This window comes from Corella eumyota, chromosome 3 (assembly GCF_963082875.1).
Source record: "Corella eumyota chromosome 3, kaCorEumy4.1, whole genome shotgun sequence".
Taxonomy (NCBI): domain Eukaryota; kingdom Metazoa; phylum Chordata; class Ascidiacea; order Phlebobranchia; family Corellidae; genus Corella; species Corella eumyota.
In genome coordinates this window covers 9,052,070-9,069,109 of record NC_137492.1, presented here as the reverse complement: position 1 = coordinate 9,069,109, position 17,040 = coordinate 9,052,070, and the positions used below count along the sequence as shown (strand labels likewise).

The 17,040-nt window shown below is 31.2% G+C and overlaps 1 protein-coding gene across 3 annotated transcripts; it reads right to left on the bottom strand.

Annotated features, from left to right (window-relative positions):
• Positions 1-478: 478 nt before the first annotated feature.
• On the bottom strand, positions 479-13,670 carry LOC145746353 (uncharacterized). Of its 3 annotated transcripts, none has more exons than XM_082564617.1 (20): positions 13,400-13,670; positions 10,817-10,939; positions 10,388-10,496; positions 10,156-10,266; positions 7,567-7,681; positions 7,206-7,370; positions 6,968-7,103; positions 6,429-6,892; positions 5,438-6,283; positions 5,048-5,324; positions 4,618-4,711; positions 4,287-4,485; positions 4,071-4,189; positions 3,804-3,891; positions 3,488-3,637; positions 2,925-3,107; positions 2,444-2,674; positions 1,986-2,078; positions 1,456-1,499; positions 479-1,262 (listed from the first exon to the last, which is right to left on the bottom strand). In XM_082564617.1, the coding sequence occupies exons 1-20, from the start codon at positions 13,551-13,553 to the stop codon at positions 1,235-1,237; spliced, it is 3,729 nt and encodes a 1,242-aa protein (XP_082420743.1). In that variant the 5' UTR covers positions 13,554-13,670; the 3' UTR covers positions 479-1,234. The 3 variants fall into 3 exon arrangements, with proteins under 3 accessions (XP_082420743.1, XP_082420745.1, XP_082420744.1); XM_082564619.1 differs by lacking the exon at positions 13,400-13,670 and adding an exon at positions 11,142-11,186; XM_082564618.1 differs by lacking the exon at positions 1,456-1,499.
• Positions 13,671-17,040: the final 3,370 nt, after the last annotated feature.

The following is a 17,040-nucleotide window of genomic DNA, read 5'->3' as shown; positions in this document are numbered from 1 at the left end:
AAAAACAGTCTTGAACAAAAAATGTACGTAAAGGAATGTTTGACAGCTGTAACGATGGCATTGCGGTCAAAGCGTCGGTGTTTTAAGTAGCTCGGTTGAAATCCCGCCGTGGCAATCGATATTACGAAATAGTTGAAAAAAATATTTGTATTTTTAATAATATTTCAGTCGTGAGACCCCTTGGTAGCAGAAGTTGGAAGTCGTCACGTTACAAATCGCTAGGTACTCGGATTGAATCCCAACCCAGACAAACCTGGGTTGATTTTTTTTGATTTCCCAAACGAACTGGCTGTTAAAAAAAACTTAACTACGTTAACTGAATACACAATTAAATTCACAAGTTTTAATTTTTAAACATGAAACTAATCCTGCAGTCGGATTCGAACCCAAGCTTACAGATTTGTAGTACAGCGCCTTACGAGTTAAGCTAGTAAGTTGGTTTAAGAAAGGAGTTTATTTGTAAATGTAAATACCTGATATGACAAGCTAGATACCGGCGAAACGTAAAAAAAACATTTTTGAAAAGAGCGGTAGGGGGTACTGAAGCCAAGTTCGTAAATTAATGAGTAATTAAATTAAATTTTAACTTTCTTATAACCAAAGAGCTAGAAAATTAAAATAATTAGCAGATTTGTACTTCACATTTTAAAATAAAATATGCATACAGTTTTATTGCGAATATAAAATAAATGTACCAACATTTTTTTTAAAAAGATAAAAATATGTTAACCTGGTTTTTTATGTTAATCATTTTCCAGTATAGAAAATTAAAATAATTAGCAGATTTGTACTTAAAATTTTCAATAAAATATGCGTACAGTTTTATTTCGAATATAAAATAAATGTACCAACATTTTTTAAAATAAGATGTAATGCATTCCTTTAAAAAAACATATTTAAAAGAAAGAAGTCAAAAGTTTTAAATCTACTTTAGCGATAAAGCATATGATTACCTTTAAAACAAAGCGGTAACAAATATACAAAATTTGCCGTCCAGCGGTAAAAAACGAGCGCATAAAGTATTGTAACGATTGGCAACAATAAAATACAGACAAGTTAAAGTAAGACACTAATTTATTAGATATAAAGATAAAATTTGCTACAAAAATGTTTTAAGAATATTTTACACAATTTTATTGAGGTGTCAGACTGACAATATATGTCAAAAAACATTTTGTCAGATTTTGTAGACGGTAAACGGCAGGATATTAAAGAACACTTTGTTGATGACTTTTCACGATTTGAGACATTTCGGAGTAGGACTAATCATACAAAAATTATATTTAATTTATAACCCAAAGATTACTAAAACAATTGTTAAAATGGAAAAATATATATGATACACCATTTTAGGTTTGTTTAAACACACCAAAAACGTATTGGTTATGAAAGATTTAAATAAAATTACAAATAATTAAATAAGTTAGTAATGGAATGAATTGTTAACAATTTTACCTAGAAATCATGCTTTTGCTTGCAGTGCGGGGTCGAGGTATTTTCTGTTCAAAGATGAAGAAAATAAAAGTAAGACATGCGTTTTGAGTTGGGTTAATTATTTTTTTTAAATGGTCGATGTTATTTTTAGCAGTCGGGTGACTTAAGATATATTATTTCAAACAATGTTATAATTGGGTTACTGTTATTTTACCGAAATCCATAAGCAGGTAAACGCCATTTTTTGATTAATTGGTTGTCGGGCGGATAACGTGATAACAAACATGTAAATATTTAACAAATTTCTATAAGGTTTTAACTAAACAAAAGACTTTATTTAAGACCCATATCCCATTTTCTGAGTTTTGTTTATATAATCTACCACGTAATTAGATTTATTTAAATTTTCCTTTTACGCAACCTTACGCACCTTAAAAAGTTACAAAGTTATTATGTGTACATGCCAAATTGTGTTCATGCATATGTTTAATAAGTATATAAACTTATATACAGTTATGTTATGATGTGTTTTTATTAGTAATTTAACTTACAGATGCAGGTTTAAAGTTTTGTTGAGCGTATAATAGAATGGCAATATCTCTATGATCAGCCTCCATTGCTATGCTTAGTGCTGTACTACCATCCTAAAAAAACAAAGAAACAAGTGTTTAATAAGATAATTTAACTGGTATTTGCCCATATTACCATAAACCATTTCACAGAATTATCATTTTTCCGAAAAAAAAAAAAAAATTTTAAAATCATCAGTTTAACGAAATTTTACATTTTTACAAAAAAAGGACAGTTTTTGAAATAGAGTTGGGTTAAGTGGGTATTAACAGAAAATATATTTTTCATTGGTAAAATAGCGTTTGTGATAAAATGTCTGTTCGATAAAATGGTTTTCGGTAATGTGACAGTAACTTAAATATAATTAAAGCAAGGTGATGTGTTTTTAAATTCGTTTTTATTAATTCTTATTGGTTTTAAATAAAAAAAGAAAATTTACCGTATCAGCTAGAGCGGGATCGCACATCGGATTAGCGAGCAACAGTTTTACAATATCAAGTTGCCCGTGTTCAACTGCACACATGAGGGCAGTAGATCCGTCCTCATCTCGGGCGTTAACCTCCGCTCCGGATTCCAAAAGAAGTTTGGCTGTGTGCAGTCTACCGTGACTGACAGCAAGCATCAGCGCTGTTTGGCCAGCTTCCTTTGCGTGTGCGTTAACGTTAGATTTCTACAAAATAAAAATTATTTAAATGAGCTTAAAAAAGGTTAAGTTATTTGCTACTACACTAGAACCACGTGCTTTATTTAACGACATTTTATAGGAAAAAAAGGTTTCCTTTTACTTTACGGTTCTCACGTGACTATCAGTTCTCGATAATTCTCTCTCGTATTTTACAGTCCCAACCAATTCTCTCTTTTACTTTTCAAATATTCCGAGAACAAGAGGCCAACCAATTAAAAACGTCATTGGAACTTACCATGAAAACGCGTTTGAATATTCGTGATTCGGAATCAGTTTTAACTTCACACAACGCGGCCAACATGCTTGCTGTATAGCCAGCCTGGTTTGACTTGTTAACGTCCAATTCCTCGATGTTAACAAGAGTTTCTATTACTGGAACATTTCCATGTGATATTGCGTAATGTAACACCGTGTTACTCTGAAAAAGTTAAGTAATTTTCGTGATTAAAATTTTTACTGTTATAATGTTATCAAAATATTATACATTTAAGTTAGGATTTTAAATCACTTCATATGCAAGTTCTATTTCGCGTTTTCATTAAAGTGACCAACAATTAAAAAATACAGCTAGCTTATGTATTTATTTGAACTGCATTGAGTCTAAAAATGTAAATAAAATATTTTTGCGTCTTTAATAAGCCAGATTTAAACTTCGCTTTAAACTTCGGCGCTAAATTCTTTATGACGTCACAAGGGTGTACCTAACGTGCTTCGGTGTATTTACAAATATTTTAGGGTCGCCTCGTTTTAAACAATCATTATAGTTGAATAATTATTTATTACTGGCCGTTAACTTACACTTGCATCTGTCATGTTTACAACTTTTCTAAGCACTGGTAATGAAGTATCAGCGAGGTCGCTGACAAAATCATCCAACATTTCGTTACTGGAATCTGCTTGTGCCGCTACTTTAAACCACTCTATTTGAATAAGGTTGGAGGCAGTAATCTTTAAAAAAAACATTATTTTGTAACATATTTATTAAAAATTTTATAATGTCATTTTCATATAATATAACACCTTTCATTATTCGCAAATCATTTTTTAGTTAGTTGTTTATTTTAGTATAGTAATTTAACAACAAAGAAAAAAAATATCCTAATTTAATACATACCACTTCCGTTTTATTAACAGATTTAGGATTTCGAAGATGCTTTTCCAAAACATCACAAGCATCTAGTACATCAGTAGTAAAAACATATCTAAAAAAAATCTGTTTATAAATATATTTAAGGACCATAAAGTTAAAGTGAAATTCGGTTAATATTGTGAGGTAAGGCAAAAAATACAAGTGGGATTTCTAAAAAAAACTTTTGGCCGTAAAGTCAGCATTTAAATATCAAGGATAAAAATATACAACTAAAAAGTCGTGTTTGTTTACTTGTTAAATGAATTTTCGATGACGACCGTGACTTGCTCCGCTCCGTCGCCCACCAGCCTTTCTCCTATTACCTTCTCTTCTTCCGCCTTCTTCTCTTCGACAAACTCTTGTTTCGGCTCCTAAATATAAACAAAATAAAACTTATTGAAAAACTATAAAAACTAACCAGCATTTTAACACACAACAATAACAATGTCAACTTGTTTTTTCTTAAACCTTTTCTTTATCGTTTAATTTTCTGACAAATTCGTTGCTGTAATTCAACTTTTTATCATCTTTATCCTCAATAAAGACAGAATCACTCAATCGTGGAGTTGTGGTTTCCATGACGACTTCGGTGTCATTGATCTTAGTTGATTGGTCGACGTTTTCTTCATCAGCGGATGAATATTCGTCAGTTTCATCGCTTGAAGAACTATTTACAATCACAAAATAAATTTTAGTTTGGTTCCAGACCAAAACTATAATTTTTATAATAATTTTTTAAATTTAGTTTTAATATGTTGTAGAAAAAAATCTTCTTTTAAATAAATGGATCCCCACTTACTCGTCACTTTTAACACCTTCAGCGAACCGAAGAAATTTTTTCTCTCGAATTGGGGTATCTGGTTTCTTTAATATTGACCTTAACTCGAAATCGTCTAAAATTAAAAAAAAAATTAAATATAAACCCTCATAACATTTACTTTTTAGACAATTTTACTAAACTTAGCACTGTATTTGTCCATGTCACCGAAAACTGTTTGACCGTAAAGTCATTTCCCCAAAAACCAAATTTTCGATAACGAAAATTACTTTAGGTTAACTTTTTTGAAAATTAAGAAAACACTACCCAGAGAAGAGTGAGTAGTTTAATAGAAATGTCTTACTGGCGCTTTCGAACAAATGTTCATTAGATGCAACAAATTTTGATTATATGACAGTAATCAGGCACAGCCAACATTTTTTCAATTTAATTTTTAAACTTATTTACATACCAACGTTGGGAAGAGGCAGAAACATTCCGCGATCCATAACGGCCTCGTCGTCATCGCTACTATCTGTGACGTCATAATCCTCAACTCTTACGCTTAACGACGCGGCGATCGCACCTTCCGAGCTGGAGTCATTTATGAAAGTGTCGTTCACCATAAAGGCGGGGTTAACAAATCGGGAAATTTTGTCAGTTGGTTTGGGTTCGTCTGACCATTCGTCCGTAAAAACTTCAAAGTTTTCAGCCAAAAGGTTTTGCTGCTCTTCTAGTAAAGTTTGAACCTAACAATAAAAAGTTCGTGCTACAATTTAATAACATCAACAAACTTTTTATTTTTTTATTTCTACCTTTGATTATGACCTGTCTGAAAATTTTAGTTATTTCTTACGCTTACCCTGTCTACGTAGGTGTCAATTTCTTCATTATTTTTAACTTTTGATTCGGCAATTTGCGTTTCAAAGTTCAACATGTCTGCAGATGCGTCAGATGTAGCTATCGACGTCATGGTAGAAGTGTCGGACGTCACGAGTGTCGTATTTGTCGACGAATCTGCTGTGTCTGTTACGTCATCGATAAAAACTTGTAAGGAAAAGTCACGTGTTTGAGCCGACACGGTGTCTGTACCAACTTCACATGTCGGAATGTTGTCCGTATGTGTCTGCACGTCAGATGTCGGCGTTCGAATGTCGACTGATACAAGTTTAGACTCGAACTCGGGTCTGACAGTTTCAACAGCTTGATTTAATGTTAAAACTGGAGTTGTGTTCGTGGTAGAATCGCGGGTCGAAAGGCTTATTACGTGATCACTACCTGAAAGCTGTGAGGTCATGTTTGCGTAGGAACACCAGCGGCCACTGTCTAAATTTGTCATCGTGTCTCGGGAAATAAGGATTTTTTCCAAGACAGGAGATATAATGTCACAATTAACACACTCGTCTTTAGTAACCACCATTTCGGTTGCTACCGACGCGTCACTTAATTCGGTGGTACATGTGCCACTTGCCACCTCCCTTAATGCCACCAAGTCACTACTATCAGTACATTTTGAAGACATTTTTCTTACTATGGGAGAACAGCCAGACTCTATCAGGGTCACGTGATTTCCAACGCTTACGTCGCGCATATGAAGAAGGTCGGTTGTCGTGGTCGATTGTTCATTGGTTTTTGTGACGTCACAATCAGTTTCGGTTGATTTATTTTTTCGAACTGGCGGCAATGTGGAAGACATTTTGTCATGTGTCTGTATTTTACAAAAAAAAATATTTATATACATTTTTAAAATACAGTTACATGCAACCTATTTAATTAGTATGTTTTTATTTAAAAACGTGAATAATTATTTAAATAAATAAAGAATAGAATACCTTTAAAATACATTTGCTTACCGTAATACTGGAATTTCCACCAATACAAATTGTACGACTACTCTTGATTGATGTTTGAGTTTCTCTAGAAATTTGAGTTGCGCTTAAGGTCTGTGACGTCATATCCACCACGGGAGCTTTTATGTCAGCCATACAGCCTTGATGTTGAAACTGTTTTGGCGGTAAAGGAAAAACATTAAAAGCGGCGTCAATGTCGAACGCTTCTACGTTGGTAGTGACGTCATGCATCGGCGCACGAACGTCACAGCTGGTCATGACGTCACGGTGATCCTTTTTAAGAGTACAAACAACGTCCCAAACTGAATTCTGATCACCGACTCCAAAGGAGCGGTATTTTCGTTTTGGGGGTAAAGGAGGAGCGGATGATTTGGAAGGTACGCGAACTGGAGAGGTCGGAGTGGAGGACACTCCACTTGAGGAGGAAGATAGAAGAGATCGAGATGGAGAGGGCAGTGTTGTTGTTTCTACAAAAAAGAAATAATTTTAGATTTTTTTATCTAATATGTAAATTAATTTTTCTAGCGGTTGGTAAAACTTACCGAGACTGGCATTGGAACCCGAAGTAGAAAAAGTGCGTTTAAGAGACTCGTCTTTTTTTCTTAATTCTTCACACAAATGTCTCTTTTCTTGCTGTAGGACAGACAGTTTAACTTGCAAGACAGGAATTGTCTTAACCTAAAAGTTTGAAAAAATGCAATTTAAATGATTTTCATGTCAACAGTTGCAATAAAGCTTGACATGAAATATAAGATCAGAAAATTAAAATAAAACAAGTACCTGGTCTTCCAACTCACGCAATCTTGCCAACGCAGCAGCCATTTGTTCTCTCACCACTTGCAAGTGCTGTGGAGTAATATTATTCGAATTAAATACACCACTTAGCGAGTTCGGAGTCATTGAACCGCTCGACACTGAACCACTTGGACTACTGCTTCCTCGCCTCTGTAACAAATAAAAATTTTATTAACAATCCACATCACCTTAAAGTCTAGTTGGTATCTAAACAGTGGATTTTTTACAGAATTTGACTAATTAAAGGTAAAAACAGAAGAGTTAAGATATTTCTAGTATTAAATTTTAGAAACTATAAACAAACACTGGCAAAAGTTATAACTATAAGTGTTTTATTTTAACTTACAGGTACATTGTTGTGAGACTGTATACTGAACCCATTATCTCCGTTTAACTTTGACATTGGTGGATGTGTCACGTGATCAGACGGCGAAGATTTATTTCGTTTTGTACGAAAAGACCTAAAATAAAAACATACATAAATATTCAATAGTTGAAAGTTTGATACTTTTGTTCTTTGGCCAAAATTTAGCGATGTTTAAAAAACGATTAAGTACATTCGAGCACTTAATACACTTACCAACAAGGCATGTTTACATTTATAACCCTTTTTTTAATATCGACCACTTGCTTTTAAACTATATCTTTCACAAAATAAAACTAAACACCGCTGGAATTTAAACACATAGTAAAAAGAATAATGTAAAATCTATGATTTTAGATATAGCGTAATAATAAATTACACTTTTTATTAGATATTGTATGGGCTATCATTGTTCTCATTCTTATTAACAGCTAATTGCATCTTACAAAACATAAACATTAAGGACAAAAAACTAATAATATGTGGTTAAAATATATAAGCTATACTGTTATGCAAATAGGTGTTGACGTAATTGTTAACACTCAAACCAGGAATATTTAACTTTACGATTTTCTGTCACGGCACCAAAACCATTTTACCGAATACACAATTGACTGAGAACCAATATGCTAAAAGACACTATTTTACCGACAATGAAACAGTTCTAGAAACCCCCTTCTACTCTAACATCTCTATGTCCATGGGTCCATTCGGTCAAATAGTTTTTGGAAATATGTTTAAGTGTTCTTTAACAAACTTAAATATAAACATTTCCAATTAACATAAGATGACAGAAAAAATACAGAAAACGTGTTTGACATATTTAACCCTTTTAAGTTATTTATAACTAATTCAACACAAAAATGTATGTATAACCTTTATCAATAAAATTACTAAAGTGACCCTTAACGAATAACAAATACGGATTTTTATTATTAAGCTCTGCACAAAACTACACTATTAAATAAAACATATAAACTTATATAACTAATTATCAACTAAACTTTGTAATTGTTTATAAAAACAATCACATAACTATGGTTATTAATGTTGTCATTTTAAATTATAAAAACAAAGTTTAAAAAACTATGTTTTACCTAGCTATCCTAAACGAAATAGCATCTAACACACAACCGAACACAAAAAACACGTTAGGCAGGATGGGAAGTAACAGTAATCCATCTGCTATCCAACTAAATATTACCGAACTTAATACACGACAACGCTTTTGTTATTTAGTTCGATAAAAATGATCAGAAACATAAATAACAATGGATATTAGCAAGAATTAAATATTTATAAGCAATACTGTAAAGCACTAAAGCACACAAATGTCTAATTAGGCAACTAAATATGTCACTGCGCCAAATATTATATTTTATGCAAGAAAACCTTAAAAACTCTAATTAAGCCACGTTGGTATATTTATATAATGATAATCCAATCCTGACATTATTATAATCAACTGCTCTGACTGAGTCATTACTAATCATGCTTACAGTAACTACTGTAAAAATATTTAAAAATCAATAACAATTCCTGTTTAGCATTAAATATCATTCGTTTTTTCAGTTTATTACACACTGCTTACTAATCCAACATATCTGTCAAAACAATTACAGACTGTTTTTGTTCTCTGGTAACTTACAGTTCCACCCAAAACTTTTTTGGTTTGCAAGCAACTGATAAACTCATTATCTACGTAATAATTGATAACATTGTTGTGTCTTGAAGCGCTCTAGCAATTTACAACATATTTACTGCGAGTTGTTTACACTTGGCTCATTAGACAAACTCCTTTCTTTAACTTTTGTAATCAAAAATAAATTTAAAATAATTTACTTGATTATTTTAGATTTACTAATTACCTTTAATTAAAAGAATAAACAAAACTTGAGATCAGTTTGAACAGTATTTTTAAAACAAAATTTTATGTTTAAAATCTGGATTTTAAACGAAATAGTTAAAATTATGCTACACTTCACTAAAAAAATCGATCGAAAACGTGATAAAAATTTATCTAAAAAACTTGGCAAGCGCGTTTAATGCCTCATTGCTTTAAACAGAAAAATAAAGTAGTTAAAATACCGCGGTCATTCAGTTAAAAAAAGATCGAATATTAGATTATGTATAAACTACATCGTCTGTCAATTAACAGTGTTCAAATAATTAGAACAAATTTTTGGCGAAAAAATATCTAAATTGATTGTTTAAAAAACAGTTAAAGTAAAAATATTTTACACAATAGACATAAAACTAGTAAACACATATAAAATTGATTTAAATAAATCATATTAGGCATAAAAATGTTTAATAACAAATTTTGTGACGTCAAAACCAATACTAATTGGCCCTAAAAATTTGTTCACTGTTATCTTTATACTAATGTATTACGATATTTGCATGCAAATCAATATGCCAGCCATGACAAATAACAAACAACGCGGCTAATTAGTGTTTAATAAAAAATGATTCATATGTAGTTCACGGTAACATTTTCTTATACAGTTCATTTTCAAAGGACCTTAAACTACAAATAACCTAGAATTTTTTTTAACAAATGTGTTTTACCGAAATGCTTCCAATCTTCTTCGCGTTTCAGTTAAAGTTGAATCCACTCTAACTCCGGCGTTTTCGTCAAATTCCAGACTCTCCTGCGACGCCCCTGACATCATACGACTTCTATATGACGTCACAACAATATATGTTAACCACATTCTTTTAAATATTATTATTTATATATATTTTTAACCAAGTTAAAATTGATTTTAAAAGCCTTTTAATAATGCACTTTGCAACTTACCGAGGGTATTGATGTAAATTTGCACTGCCGTTAGCTGGGGCTGTAACTGAGGCACCACGTGATCTAGAAAGTCGCATTGATGAAGTTCTTTTAAACTCTTGTCCAGTCACTACAATTAAAAACATGACATCATAAAATAAACAAAATTCCCCATTAAGAAAAAAATGACTTTAGACAAGCTTAAAATAAGTTTAACAATTTATTTGTGAAGGTCAATTTAAAAATCAAAGAAGTTTATCTACTAACCCATAATACTCAATTTATTATATTAGGTGCTATAAAGGTGAAGCAAAAACAAAGTTCTGCATAAAAACACATATTTAAGATACTTGATTTACAAATTAAAGAATTATACAAGAACCCAAGTTGCCAAAAACAAAAAAAAATTGGGGTTTAAAAAAAATTGAACAAATAATAACTAAAACTTACTTAAATCTTCGCAATATTTTACAAAGTCAAGGTTCAGGTGAGTACCGTAGGGGGTCCTCAGGCCGTAGCCCTCTGACGTCACTTCCGGTTTTATTTCCTCCAGGGCTTCCAATTGAGTTAGAACTGCAAAAATTGTTAGTTAAAACAAAAAAAAATAATAATATAATTTATGTTTTAACAAAAATCAACTTAAGGCCATTATAAGCATGTCTATATATAGTTTATAAAAACATCCAATTTTACATAACCATATCGGCATATTTCGTTTTTATAAAATACCATATAAATGTCATCTATTTAATTGACATTTTAAAAATATGCTTACCTTAAACACGTATGTTTTATAGAATGTTAATAATAAATATGTAACTGACTACAATCTAAAACGCAACCAATTTAAAAATTCAAATTTTTAATGGCATAAAATATTTAATTTATAATTAAAATTTTGCGGTTGCTTAAAATATTTACCGACATATAAAACTTAAAAGCGTGAACTGAAGCTCTAACACGCCGTAAACCTAAAGTGCATACACATATAGTGCTTATTTAAGCTTTAAATATTTGCCCTATTGTTTGCCTTGCTAACATACTAAAGTACACTTCAGAATTCCTCGTTCTAAAACAGCGCATTGGTCTTTAAAATTATTGCAAACTGGCTATTTATTTTTGTGGTGTTGGCCGCGTTTAAGATAAATAAATAAATGTAACCCCGCGCCCAAGTTGGTATAAGCGCAACAATTTTTTATACTATAACAATAGTTACTAAATGACAATACTTTACGCTGAAGCGGAAATAAATACTTCAACACGATTTCGGTAACATTGCGTAAACACCTATTCAAGCGGAACATCGTCCATTTCCGAAGTATAAAACATAAAGAATGTAAAGTGAACAATAAAAACGTATGCAATATAATATCACTGCTATGGTATCAGATGACAATTTTTGCTGTTGAAATATATCACTTTGTGCTGAGCGTATAAAATATTTGCTACGTGTAACCGCACAGCCTAATTAACAACATACTAGTTCACAAGTTTTCCATATAAAGGGAGTGCATTTTAAGCGTGTGAAAGTCAGTTATTTTAGTCTAAACAAACTTAATAGAGTTCCACTAGTTTAAGGTAGCATCACCATAAAATATACAACCGAAATAAATATATTTACTTGCTTGGACCACCTGTAATACACGGTCCTTAAACGAACTCGTTACCTTTACAGGGTTGCCAAATTTAAAAATCTTTATACTTGAACCTTATATAAACCCTTACTCTAACTCTGTATTTAATTATTAGTTAATATTATCTTATATTTGCAATATTAAATTTATGCTGTTTATGTTACTTTTACTGTTCTCGCATTTTTTTATTTTCACGTCCCCTAAGTTTTTAAAGGACAGTAAAAATTAAAAGTGATAAAAAGGAAATGCTTTAAAAGAACTAATTATTTATTTCTAGTAAACTAGAAAATAACTAAACATGGATTAATAGCTGCATATAACTACCGCAACCAAGGTCACATTTAAATCCCGCATATAAATATTTAACCGATTAATAAAATTTAACATGGTTTTAAAACCATAAAATCACATTTGCGTAAAACAACAGGAACCAAGGCGCGCTGGGCAATTGAAATACTTTGTTTTGATTGTTTAGTTGATTTAGAATTTGTCATACGCAAAGCCTTATTTAAATAAAGGTTATCGATCATACTGACAATGTTTACCAAAATATTTACAAGCACAACCGATTAAAGGTTATATTAAATGAGTCACCCTTGTTTCGTTAAAAAAAAATCAATAAAACCCATTTCAAAGCAATTACTACAAAAACGACCAATTACACTTTAATAAAGAAAAAGTTATATTGCTAAAAATGTTAATTTAAAAATCATGACCAAAAAATTCAATATTTTTTTAATTTTCGTAAAATGTCTATTACTGCCAACGCAATTTACAAACTTCAAGGCAATACTTAAACTATAATTACTTAACAATCTTTAATCCCACATATTATACTTACAAACAAAACAATAAGTAATTAAGCCCACTAATTTTTATTGCAGTGTAACCATAATCTTTAAGTTTCGCTCACACGCATGTAATATGTGGACTTTACCATCATATTGATTAATGGTAATCAAATCGTTGTGCACGTAAGTGCTTTCACTAATTGGGTATTACTTAGTTTAAACCAGTTTTTAGTCAGCGGATAGTTAGCGTTTAATGTTGGTGTAATTTAATATTGATCCCCGATTTAAAAAACTTACATTACATTGTAAACACAATCACGTGACTTATTTTAAAATCACGTGACGCGCGGTTAAAGCGGTAACTGTTTCGTATTGTGTTAGCTAGCGTGCTATCAACACCCAAAACAACATTTTAAAACGAAAATAAAATAACCTTTACGAAACCTGCTATACGTTTTATTATTAAAAGTGTTACAATAACAAAAAATTCTATTCAATTTGTAAAGGCTAAATTAAAAACATACTTTAATTATAAAACTGTCAAAAATGACATTGAAAACTTAAAATCACAAACCCATAACAAAATATAAATATATTTATTTACATACCTCTTTCTTGATATTTGGTAGTTTTAATTTGGTTCTTGTTGTTGTTACTATTTTCATTGGCGTTCTTGTGTTGTTTTTTTTCTTGCTGATGGCCAAGGTCATTACTTTTTGCTGTGTTCCCTTTCCAAAATCCCTTTAACTTGTTAAACTCCATTTCGCGACTGCAGGTTTAGATTTGTGTGGACTTACTTAAAGGGCGGTTACATTGCACATAAAAACAAGCTAAAATGTAAATGAAAGGGGATTGCATAAATGAAAGGGGATTGCATACAATTCTGAAATATAAACAAAAGATTATTAAGGCAATTAGAAAATAATGACGCGGTTTTATTTAATCACATTTATTCAAATAATAGTAAAATATTTGGTTAATTGTTTGATATTTGAACTATTTACAATAGCCCAAAAAATTATATTAACACCATTTAGTGATTGAATGTTGTCGTAATAAAATGTACAAAGTTGGAACTAAATTGTTTCTAAATTATTAAAAACACTAATTTAATTTTGCTTAACTTTACAATTAAATTTGTTTGCTTGTGAGTCTAATCTGGAAATCTTGATTCATAATAAATGGCCTGACTACTTCAACATAGTCTAAAAACATCATACATGCTGCCTTAAAGCTTGGTTCTAAACTGACTGCTATGAACTTAACTTCACGATCACTGAACAAAGTTAACACGTTTACACATTGTAAAATAAAATAGCCTTATATTAAACGACCGTAGTTGACATTAACCACAAAGCCACATTTTAAGTTAAATATTGACATTACAGAAAAAAAATGTTGTACGCCACAGGTTGAAGGAACTGGCTTGTAAAATCTCGCACACACAATAGCATTACCAACCTTTAGTAAGCGTGCCCTGCCGGCTGGGCGAAGTATTAGCAAAATACTAATTTAAGCCTACAAGCAAACTTGAAACTACTGGGGCGAAGATAATATGCAAACATAACATGTTGATTTTAACAGTATGCGTTGTTAAAACTTGGGTTCGTGGCCTTTTAAAGCTAGCAAAGAGGCAAGTTAAAAATATATGACATTTTCTAGTTGCTTAAACAAAAAACTTAGTGGGTTTTAAAAGGTCAAAATAGAATTACTAACAACATTTTTTTAATTCTAAAGTTTTCAAATCTCTACAGGTATCTCTAGTCACGTGACTACTTAATGTACACCTGTATGCTGTGATTATGTGAATAAAAAAGTCGAATCTCCCCAAAGAGATTGTCTGGCGTTTTTAATTTAATGCTCAAAGTCTGATTATCACAACAATGGCAGTAATTGACGGGTGAATAGATGACGTAATTAGTTTAGTGGTGACGTAGGGAGGCGGGATCGAAATCAGTCGCGCAGAAAAAAAGATTAATGTCCTAAAAAGGACTAGCGGTAAATCTTGTCTACGATTTAAGTGTTTGCGAAAATGAAACATTGTGTTTAAAAAAGATTCCAAGATTTTACAAAAATACATGTAAACAAAAATAAAAAATTGAACCCTTAACTTGAACTAGTTTATTTCAAAGAACATTTTTTAAGGCAGTAGAATATATACGAATGGAAAATGCTAAAAAAGAAATATACAACAACAGATAAAATAAGATAACTGATCTCGAAAAACCTCTGTCTAGACTTGCAAATTTAAATGCCACGAATCTTTAAAATCACTTGATCTTTGTGCAACACCAACAAGTACTTCTTAACCCATTTGTAATACGTCCATTTTATCCACTTATTCAAAATGTCTGGTGTTATATTTTACATGACCTAAATCAAACCGAATACACAAAGATTGTTGTATCTCTTGTGTGGCACAAAGACTGCTAATTAAAATCGACATCGTTCTATATTGTTTACTCAGTTAATACTTCCTTTTTTAATATTTGAGAGTTTTAAGATTTTGAATAGGCCTAAAGTTAGAGTAAAAATGCTGTTTGACTTGACAAATACAAAATTTTGAGCATATTTGACTGCATTGTTGTAACAGAAACATTTTTAAAAGTTTTTGATGTTTTATAATCTTCTAATCATCTAACAATGGGAATATTGGCACTTTGTTTATTTAACTAACTTAAGGCTTAAAGTTCTTCACAAACAAATCAAAATTGCCAATTTATTATCTCGAATCTTAAAAAGGAATGTTCATGAACAACTTAACTTTATTATTTTATTTTCAGTAAACCATAGCTCAAACTAAACAACATACACATACCTTCATTTCAAATAAAAAAATCTATTTTTGTACTAAGATCACATCTCTAACCAACGGTAAAAAATAATATCACTTATGACTACATAATTGGAATAGTTCTAAAATTTGCACAATTTAATACGTACTCGCAGGCAAAAATATTTGTAAATTGAGCAACAATATCGATCGCTTGATACTTCGAGCAAAGTAACGAGTAATACTAAACCTTCAGAATTTAAATACAACTGCAAAACAAAACAGTTAATGAGCTGGCGCATTAGCTAAAGCGTTAATTAAGCGTAACCAACTAAAAAACCTCAATAAAAAGTTCAATTTTTCTCCTTATATAGTACTTGAAATTTTTGGCCAAATGTTAAAAATTTCTGTTGCCACAAGTATTTGAATAATCTTACTAAGGTTTATAAAAATAAAACATCAATAGGCAGGTTTTTTTTACCCACTTATTAACCAATTACAACTTGTAATCTGCATAAATTTCTGTTAGTCGTAGTCAGGTAGGCTGACGGTTAATCCTATACTGTTTTACCGCCAAACAAGCAAAACCTTTTTCGCGCAACCTAGTTTTCTTTAGTAGTAGTAGTCATCATATACAATTACATTGAAATAGTAAACCCAAAACATCAAAATAAAACGAAAACACGATTACTTTGACTATTAAAAGCCACCTGAGCTGCTGACCAGGACATTTGCGCCGCGGGGCCTGATTAAATACGAGCGAGATGCTAAGTAGTTAATTGCACACATTGCCGCCAAACGATTTAATGACTGAAATCAGATTACTGTTTCACGCACAACTGGTTTATTTCCAAAAAATAAAAATACGTTTCTTATTTGATTGACATCAAAATATGGTGACGTAACCTTTCAATACCTTACCTAACTATTTGCTGACTTAAAATAACTTGACTACGAACTAACTCAACAAAAGAAATTTAATTTACGATCGATTTAGTACAAGCACAAAAGACTTTAGTTTGGACGTAAAACGGCGTTTAATTTTATTTAGTTAAAATTTTTAAGGGCTTATTAGACTAAACACATTTTCTGTATCTTATCGGAATCCTACTAAAATAAAATTCAACTTAATGTTTATCCAATATGCCTAAACTGCTGATAAGATCTGCAAATTTCCAATTTCTATAATCTTGGCTACGATCTAGTCAAGGCAAAAAGCAAAAACAAGATTTAAGTGCCTCTAGCGTCAATTCAATTCCTTACTTACATCCTTCCTGTTTGATGTTTATTATACCGACTCTAAACACTTTTAGTACTGAGCTAGATTACTATACAAAACACAAATGAAACCCAAAAACATCTATAACCCTTTCTCACGTTTCATTTATTATAAAAAAAACTCATATTTTAATTTAAACCGTACTTTTTGTTGACTAAACATTCTATTTTTTTATGCATCAATTATAAACCTAATGT